Source organism: Channa argus, chromosome 18 (genome assembly GCF_033026475.1).
Source record: "Channa argus isolate prfri chromosome 18, Channa argus male v1.0, whole genome shotgun sequence".
NCBI lineage: Eukaryota > Metazoa > Chordata > Actinopteri > Anabantiformes > Channidae > Channa > Channa argus.
This window is the reverse complement of record NC_090214.1, coordinates 18,620,502-18,630,691: the sequence shown is the minus strand read 5'-3', so window position 1 is coordinate 18,630,691 and position 10,190 is coordinate 18,620,502. Positions and strand designations below refer to the sequence as shown.

The window sequence follows — 10,190 nt, the reverse complement described above, 5'->3', positions numbered from 1 at the left end:
GTGACAGATACACGGGGTCAAGGCTAAACTGGACTGATATTTCAAAATGAAATATTTTATTTACAATGGATAAAATAAACACAAAAATTAAGCATATGAACAGACTGGCATCACTATTAATTTGAACAGAACATTGGAGTTATAAAATAAATTCAAAGTCACACATGTTAGTAGGGTATAGAGCAAATCAAATTCATGATGAGTGACCAAATATGAAAATAATCTTTTATCAACTATAGAATATTGGAACCACAATGTATACTGAAAAGTGTTTTATTAAATTTATATTTAAAAAAAACTATATAATCTGAAATATAGAATCTAGACACTTTTTTTAGGATTTTGTGAACATAATGCGAACTTACTTTACATATACTGTGAATGTCAGTCATTAGTCAATAACACACACAAGAATAACAGAATAACAGCAAATCTATGTACACGTTAAAAAGAAAAGGTTGCTTTTATTTACAACTCAGTGATTATTGAATAACTAGTTCCTGTTTTAGTACAATGCAACTGAGGGGCCCTGTTCCTCCCAGGGGGAAGGGTCAAATGCTGAGAAAGAATTTCATCGTAACATGTACAGTATGTGCAATATGCATATGTGTTCAATGACGATAAAGGTTGTTCTTCTTTTAAAGCACAACAATATTTATTCAGGACAAGCCACAATACTGATCACGTTGACTTGCTCACCAGTGCACCTTTTGGCCCCCACCTCACATTCGGTCATTGTGGTGGCAACGCTGTCACTACCAGAGTTAACGCACAGTGGGGGAGAGTCTTTAGGGCACTGTGACGAGTTTTGGCATTGGCATTTTCTCTCTGACGCTACATCAAAATAAAAAAAAAAATGCTGATGAACTCACATATGCATGTTGAGTCTTAAAAGATATTGGCTTTTTCCTATTCAACCAGACAGAACTATGCTTTAAAGGACTCCGGCCAACTCACCCTGACAGATCGTCCCTGGTTTGCACTTCTCACAAGATGTAAATGTCTCCTGTGGCCAGTCACAGTTGCTGTCATTGACCAGTGTAAAGCTCCGTCCCACGCACTGCAGAGCCCCGAGCTGACAAACGCCTAGTAATCGGGTTTGGCCAGAGCCAAACATGGCGCACAACTCCAGAGATGTCCTGCATAAAGAAAGTGGGTGAGAAAATAGAATTTCAAATATTATTGTATTTTTATACCATAGATGGGAATTTCCTTGTATGTTATGTAGCAATAATTTTCAGAGTCATACTTACGAACACTGAAATGGCATTTTACACACACAGCCAGTTTTTCCAACAGTCTCCCATGTTTTACACTTTAGGCTGGATGGAGGAGAGATGACCATGGGTGCTGAGAAGAAAATAGAGAGAGCAGGGTTAGAGTCTGTATAAACTATACAGTTTTCATAGCAGGGTTTATAGCACAGACAATTTCTATGCTCTTCTGCACCAAAAGCCAAATAAAGCAGGACATGTAGGCAGGAATAATGCAACTTTTACTTTTGCTTGCTCAAAATCTAGTGTATGTGTGGTCAGTAACAAAATGTGAGTGTTTTGTCCACAGCTTGTTTCTGCTGCCTCACAGTGGCCAAAGGTCTGTTAGTGCAAGTTTGTTGTGAAATATTTGGATTTGGAAACCTGCTTAAAAACTCAGTTATTACCTGTGTTGCGTTGTTATTAAGTAAAAGCAATGTAGCTGAATATGAACGGAATGCAAATGAAATATAAACTAATATAAAAGATAAAACAGTGTCATTTATAAAAACTCTATACATTTCCCATTTTATGTAACATGATTGACTGAAGTTTGACCGATTTGAAATTTATACTAATTGTAGAGGTGAAGATTTTGACTGATCAGTGTATTTGTTAGTTCCTAACTAACATGTTTGTCATGATTTCCATCATTTCAACAGCCAGCAGACATAGAGCAATATTACTGTAACATTCCACTGAAGTCTCGTGAACTGACTTTAAAATTTTACTCTTCGCTTTGGTTTGGTCTCAAGAAACTCCTGAGATACCGGCGTGTGTCTCATATTGAACTTTCTCTACCAGGTAAGTCCAAGCGGTATCAGTTGGTTCCCTTGTTCCTTTTAAATATATGAAGGTGTAACAGCAGAAATAGAAAATTCTCAGGAATAAAAGTACCTGTTTTACAATGAGCTTCTTCAAGAGAAGGAGACCACTGCAGACTGGGACTGCATATAGTCTCTGACACCTCACTATCTAACACTGAGCCCACAGGACAGGACAGAGACACTCTGTCTCCGATCTGATAAGCTGTCTTGGTGGGTGTGGCAATAATTTTACTTTCCAGAGGTGGAATCCCACATGTGGAACCTGCAACAGGAAGAGAGGGATTTTAGGACAAATTTAGGACATTGTTATTCTAAAATATCAAACTGAGAGCCAAGATCCCTTTGGGGTCGCGACAAAAGAAAGTATTCTGCATGTTTTGTATGCTGGATGCTCTTCCTGCTGCAACCCTCCCATTTTGTCTGGGCTCTGGACCGGCACCTGGGTGGCCCTTGATGGCTGGTTGGGGTGGGATTTGATCCCATGGCCTTCTGCCTCCCAACACGATGCTCTACCAATTTATCTACCAGGCCCCCTCATGGTGACTGAGAGTAAATAGTTAAAAAATCTTTGTGTACTGTTAAGTTAGAAGTGCAGAAGACCAATAGTCAATAGTCAAAAATCAATAGGGAAAATCCAGAGACACTGTTATTCTTTATCATATATGACATGCATCTTTGTCTGAACTGGTTTCCAATAACATATTCTTTAAAAATGTTCACATGCTAAAATTTATCACCTGTTTCTTGGCCAATGAACCAACTCCAGACTAAAATTGTATTGATATCAATGTTAGTAAGCTGTTTCTGAAATGCAATAAAGAATTCTTTATAATGTGAAGCCGTACTTTTACAAACCATCGCCCCTGTCAGCCACTTCTGGTTTTCAGTGCACTGAGCCACAGCATTTCCACTAAGGTAATGTCCGCTGATGCAGGAGTACTCCACTGTGTTTCCAACCAGGTAAAAGTCTCTGGGATTCTGAAGAAAATGAAATACCCTTTAAAAATTAGGGCCCTGAAACTGAAAGGAAACTGAAAAACACTTTTAAATGATCTAAGGTTTTAAGGCAGTTTTGACACATTTTCTGTCAGGGAAAGCAAACCCACCTGAATAAATCCATTCCTAAGGTTTGGAGGCGGACCACACGTCTTTGGTGGAGTCACAGAAAGACTGAAACACTGGGGCTCTATCATCCTGCGTAGTTTGCAGAAAGCAGTTTATATGGGAAAAAACTAAAAAACTATTTAACAGCTGTTGCATGTTAACCACATTTATTATTTGTACATGTGTAGATTAAGTTCTATAAAATTGACCTCTTTCATATATGTAACAAGGTCTTTGTTTCCTTTGCGGTGTTCAAGATATAGAAAACCATCAAAACTTGAAAGTATGAGTGTGTACTGATTATAAAAATGCTTTTTGAGCAATATTTACCTGCCCATTTTGTGATACTTATTTGTCTGCATACCCATACACATAATCACTGAAACTTTGGGATAAGGATGAAGGATAATTAATAGACAAACAAAGGCTCTGTCTTAGTGAGTCCTTACTGTAAGTGCTGGATGTCTGGGGCTTCACAAGGTCTCTGCTCAACATCCAGCCCGATGCAGTGAAGGCCACCTCCTCTAGGGGCAGGGTTGTTGCAGCTTCGAGTTCTGGATCTTTGACCTCCAGAGCAGGATCCCCATGAGGACCAGCAGCTCCAGCTGCCATGGATTACTCCTGAGAAAAAGACCATCGATTCTCTTCCTGTTTCTACTTTGTATGTGAAGACACTTGCGACACCATGCTAACTTCATTTTCCATGCATCCATTATCTTTCCGTTCAGGGCTAATATTCTTGTTCATCGTCACACTGTTTTTCCAAATTTTCAACAATGTCTTGAAACTGTTTTTAAACTTTCACTCCAAGCACACTTGAACTTGACTTAGTCCTAAAACCACTTCACCAACTTTTTTTATTTGATGTTGTCATTTTAAACCCTAGTGTAAATAAACAACTTTGAGTCCATCACCTTGTCGGAATCTACTGGTTATGTACCTGGTTGTTCTCCGATCACAGCTCCAGTCTCACAGGCCCGTCCTGAAGTTCCTGGCCGGCAGATGCAGTGACATTCGGAGCCCGTCAACAGCGGCCGGCCGTTGTTCTGGCAGGGCCGGCAGTGGCAGGGGTGTTCCTCGGCCATGTACTCCTCTGTGGCTCTTTTCAGGTGCAGCTTCTTCAAACCAGCACATTGCACCTCCTTCACCAGCTCGTACAGAGGACGCAGCTGGGAAACAAGTTTACACATTGTTCATGTGCCAATACAGAAAAGAAGGAAATATGTCGAATTGTAATTCAGGGATAAAATCTGTTCATTAAAATATATTCTTATTGTTTTTTTACTTTACATACTATACAAAATCAACTGAGAGGAAGAGGTAGAACCGGGAGCCTACCTGGAGAAAAATCTAATAACATTAATAGGTTTCCAGTGGCTCCAGGCAAATCTGCTAATTCACAATCCAGCTAAAAGCCAGAGCACAGTCATACTTGTCATATCTTTACTGACCAACTATGATAGCAGCCGGTGGTGACACCAATGTATTACAACAAAGCATGCAGTTCAAAGTCCAATTTAATTTGGCCAGTAACTAACAAATTGGCAAATTAATAAATACTTTTGCATTAATAAATGAATAAGGACCAGCCACGTGTGCTGACTGACCTTCTGTTCTATAACTTCAGGGAAGTCTTTAACAGATGAGGCCCAGTTATCGTAGACCTCTCCGTTGGCTTCTGGTTTGTCCAGATCCAGAACAGACAAAGGACCTATGAAGGCTGCATCTCCTCCAAATATGTTAACCTTAATGGGCATCTTGTTTATATTGTGTCCTGCAGATAAATTTCAAGCAGAGACTATTCAAGGTTCAAGCTAAATGATTAGATGTATTTAAATCCAAAGTTGCTGGGATGATGTCCTTGACCTTCCAGGGTGTGTGGTTTGAAAGTGTAAATATGAAGGCTTTCACTCACCATAGCTGGATGATATAGATTTTGTCAGTTTTTCACAAACAGTTGTAACTTTCTTCCTGAAGAAACGACGTTTCACCTTTCTCCAACATCTCTGGTAATCTATGTCTGTTGTACCTTTACACAAATGAGACATTAAGACATGTGCACAGCTAAAAATGATATGAAAAGTATCAGCTTGTTAGATCAAATATTATTATACAAGCAGGGCTCAAATGAGACATAATTATTATTTGCAAATAGCAAATGTAGAGAATTCCCTAAAACACTTTCAGAATTTATAAACTAAATCAAGATATCTGGCTTTTTTATGGAACTTGAATTAATCGCAGCAACACACACATTGAAAGAAAATCTTACTTGTAGAAGCAAGTGCCTGGCGGTCTAACTCCAACAAGGCTTGGTATTCTCCTCCAAGTGAACCTTCAGAGAAGTAATGTGTGCCATATGTCTGCAGCAGCTGGCGGTAGGCTGAGTAGTCATATATTAAAGGCAGGGAGGACAAGGCCTTCCAGAAGCCTTCAGCAAGAGTCAGGTACTGGGGGGCAGAGTTTTGAAACTGGGCCAGTTCCACTTTATTCTTCAGGATTATCAATCTGTGGGCCTGGATGATAGATATTAAACGACCAGGATGTCATTGAGTGGTGAATAAAACCTTTAACCCATCTCAACCAAACTGACTGACAGGAAGTCAGTCTGCAGGATTGAGTAACACACACTAAGTAGGAGGTGTCAAATTAAAAGTGATTTGTGTACTAGATCAGCTGTTAATGACCTGGTTGTCAGTGAGTTCTTTGTGGAAGGTGCGTCGGTCATGTCCCACCAAGGAATTGGACTGAATATGCTGCGTGTAGGACCAGGTGCTCTCATAGGATTCATCACTTTCCTCATTGTCTACTTTCACCTGTAGATTAAAGTTCAACATTTGAGCAGCTCCTGTGAGAATTGTCATCATGCTCTGGCATTTATCTTTGTTTTTTTCTTTGTTTTTTTCTATATCCACAGACATCATTAGGAAACATTCCAGTCTTAAAATACCAACTTAAAATGTCAAGAGTGTTAAACATTACATTTTACCATCAGCATGGTAACATTGTCATTGTGGATGTACTACTATGACATTTACCTCATAAAACCACTATACAAAACCACTGGCATGGCTCCAGATTGTTGCTCTTGTCATTTTATTGTTTGATTTAACAGTGGCAGTCAACAAAGAATGAATTAACCAAAATCTAATTTGGTTGTCATCTGGCAGACAATAAATGATTCTATAATTTCATTTTGAATAACAGTATAATAGTTTTTGACAACCCATACTGTAAGTACATTTAATTGTGCTGATATTGTCAGATACACCTGGTGTACCTCTAGGCTCTATACTTGGTCCTCTTATTTTTGCATATATATACAGTCAGGTTAATAAATATTAGAACAAGAAATGTTTTTTGGCATTTAGCATCTGTACATCACTACACTGAATTTAAAATAAAACACAGAAGTTGAGCAAAGGCAGAACAAAAAATTCAATTGTATTTTGTGCTAGAACTTGATGTTTTTATCGGTTCCTGTTGGAAAGTGAGTTATTCCTGCTGTAACAAATCAAAATGTCTGATGAGAGTACATCCATCTATCAATTATCTGTATCCGCTTATCCCATTTGTCATGTCATAGGGCAAGAGGTGGGGAACACCCTGGACAGGTCGCCAGTCTATCTCGGGGCCAACACAAAGACATACATAGACAGACAACCATTCACACTCGCATTCACACCTACAGGCCTTTTTAGATTCGCCAAGTAACCTGACATGCATGTTTTGGGCCAGTGGGAGGAAACCGGAGTACCCAGAGGAAACCCACGCAAGCACGGGGAGAACATGCAAACTCCACACATAAAGGCCCAACCAGCTGGGGCATGAACCCGCAACCAGCACTATGAGTACATCATATGGTGTTAATTTAAGTTATCAGTATAACGCATTCACCACAAAGAAATCACTGTAAAAATGGAAACATGGCCACCAACCGTACAGTGTAAGTTCTTTTTCCACTCACCTCAAAGTTGTACCTAAGGATGTTCTGTGGTAATCGGTAAAAGATTTTGTGGTCACCACTGAATACCTTCCTGCACTGCCCTCCAAAGCTCAGAGTGTTGATCACACCTGCTCTCAGTTTCCCTGTTAACACGTCAAGCCTATAAAACATGATAAAACTAAATGATCTGGAGGACTTGTATATTATCTGTGACATGTTTCCTGTTGTTCGAGTTGTGCCTACTCACCCTCTGCCTGTTAAGTCAGAGTTGGGTGGTGTTTTGTCAATGTCACATGAGTACTGGCTGTCATCTGTTGTACAGCTTCTCTCATCCAGACCATCTTCACAGTCCTGGTCTCCATTACAAACCAGAGAGTGGCTGATACACTGACCTGGAACAAGGGTTTTAATAAAGAGCTTTAAATTCACATGAAAAAATACACAATGCTAAAGAATAACTTCAATTTCTTTTGTAAAAACAGATGCAAAAGGCAACTGCGAATCTTTTCTGGCTGAGTTTTTAATAGACAACAACAATGGACACGTGCAGCACAGATTAACTAACTAATTCCAGTTGGTAGCTGACAACTATAAAACATGAGGAGGTTTAGAGTTGATTTTAGCTTCTGCATGGTGATTGTGGACACAATGAATACTTTAGAAAAATTATCAAAATTATCATTTAAAAACTGTTAATAATCCCTTTTTTATTATACCTGTAATGTATTTTTGAATGACATGTGCGTTTACATAGTGAGTGAGGAAAAACTAAATATAGTTTCACTTTAATTCTATAAACTGAAATATAAACAGTGGCAGTTTTCTTCTTATTTGGCTGAAGCTAAAAATGCATTCATACAAAATTGTCTAATTCACTATACAGTGCATCGCCTACCAGAGGTGCAAAGGAACCTGTCTCCACAGCCTGTTTCCAAGGGGCATCTTTTCTGTGGCACACATTGCTGTGTTTGTGTGGCTTCTCCTGAACATGGCATACCCCCAAACTGGGCATACACACCTATGTGACGAGTCCGTACCTGAAAATGAAGCAATTATACACACTGAATAAAGAAGTGAACAAACCTAATGATAAGAAAAACTGATCCCGATCCTGGAAGCCCAAAGACATAGTGCAGTGTTTCAACTCAGAATTATACAAATTGAGTTAAGAGTTGGGTTTGATGTTCTGACTACATGTCCCGGCAAAGTCTAACCAATGTCCTCATTACAAGCATAGCCACATGTACCTTTGTGCTGCTGCAGCCATCACACTCAGACCATTCTCCATAAGGGCCCCATCTGCAGTTTATCGGCTGCTGACAGCTGAGAGAGATTGACATTCATACCCAAGAATTATGTGGAAGACACCATCAATCAGCAAGAACATAAAACTGTAATTCTGCACAGCGTGTTACGTTCATGTGTGTGCACCTACCAAACTGGAGATAAAAGAACAAGCGACAATACCAAAGAAGAGAGAGCTGCAGCCAAATGCAACTGTAATCAAAAGGAATAAAATTGTTTAATAATTTTAAATTATTACTATTAAATTTTAAAAAAAAAATGTTCCGTCCTTAAACCGATAGTTTTACCAGCTATCATCATAGCATAAATGTCTAGCTTTAGCACTCAGTGTTCACCACAAATGTTCAATGTTTTCCAAGAACATGGGCTTATTCTAAATTAATAAGAGTTCACAGCAGCAGCAACAAATACTATTTCCTTATTGATAAAATAGTTGCACTAACTCTGAGTAGTAAATGTGCTGTGGAGTTTAAAGTACCTTCATGATGTGCTTTCTCCAAGTTTGGCGTTCTCTTCTGATCCAGCACTGTAACATTCAGGGTCATATAATCAGTGGAGCCGGAGGACGATTACTCAACAGAAACATAAGTTCAGGAATCCCCACACTGAATAAACACCAATGAACAACTAGATTCACACCACGATTCAAAAACAGTCCAAAGTCAGTCAAGCTTTGTTTTATTCTTTTATCAAAAAGAATTGCAGTGAGGAGTGAATTTTTTTTTGTTAGTTTTTTTTTTGTTTTTTTTTTGTTTTGTTTTGTTTTTTTGCTTTGTTTGCTTTGATTGCCGAAGAGTACAAAACATTTGTTGGAAAAGACTTAGTGTGACAGCAGTGGTTGCAACAGGATTGTTGATCCTGGATAAGGCCATCAATGGCTGAGCCAGCATGATTTGGGCAAAGGTCAAAAAATCCCCTCCGGCCCATTTTCTTAATGCAATTATATGGAAGTAAATCAAGGCCAAATAGTTTCATAGCACACAAATTTTGAGAGCTTCTCAGTTTGTAAGTTAGAATTTGAGAACAAGCAGGCATGAATTTGTAAGAGCAGAGTCAGATTACAGTGTAAGGAAGCACTGGCTGAATTGAGCAATAAGGGAGAAAAAGCACCAGAAAGAAACAAAAAGCAGACACAAACATGAGTGCACGTATGCTAAGATTGTGTGTTCCCTCACTCCCAAATGCTAAATTGCAAATGACATTGGGTTTGCATGTTTTGAAGAGCTTTAGCAGTGATATACTCCAATACCTTTGATGTATTGTGTAAAAAAAATAATGATGGAAACAACATTCACATTATCAACTTTCTTTCTATTTATACATGTGCTAAACGCTAATGCATAGCTACAAATTCTGAAAGCATATACCCTTAATGTTAAGTGTATAGTTCATGATTTGTTTTTTATTCAATTGCACTGATACAAATTTGTTAACCGGGGCGGCTGTAACTCAGTTGGTAAGGCAGTCGTCCACGGACCACGGGGTCAGTGATTCAATCCTGGTCCTGGCTATATGTCGAAGTATCTCAGGGCAAGACACTGATCCTCTAACAGCCGTGCAATGCCGGCATAAAAATTGCCAAAAATTGCCAAATCCACATGCGGACAATGATCCGCTTTGGCGACCCTGAACTCACGGGATAAGCCGAAAGGACAAAAAAAAAAAAAAAAGCACTGATAAAAATTTGTTCAGCAATTCAACTCTCATCATTCCGTACAGACAAAGAAGTCTTGTGGTTTAATGCCTCCCCAACCA

General features: G+C 39.0%; 1 protein-coding gene across 1 annotated transcript; it reads right to left on the bottom strand.

Annotated features, from left to right (window-relative positions):
* Window positions 1–34: 34 nt before the first annotated feature.
* Window positions 35–8,995, bottom strand: c7b (complement component 7b). Its single transcript, XM_067483270.1, is given in 19 exon segments — window positions 35–834; window positions 958–1,139; window positions 1,254–1,350; window positions 2,151–2,342; window positions 2,926–3,058; window positions 3,187–3,274; window positions 3,634–3,805; window positions 4,125–4,353; window positions 4,792–4,958; window positions 5,100–5,213; window positions 5,457–5,700; window positions 5,872–6,000; window positions 7,152–7,290; window positions 7,378–7,522; window positions 8,026–8,167; window positions 8,378–8,453; window positions 8,566–8,627; window positions 8,914–8,928; window positions 8,930–8,995. Coding segments are annotated over 19 exon segments (2,556 nt in total). The 5' UTR covers window positions 8,981–8,995; the 3' UTR covers window positions 35–655.
* Window positions 8,996–10,190: the final 1,195 nt, after the last annotated feature.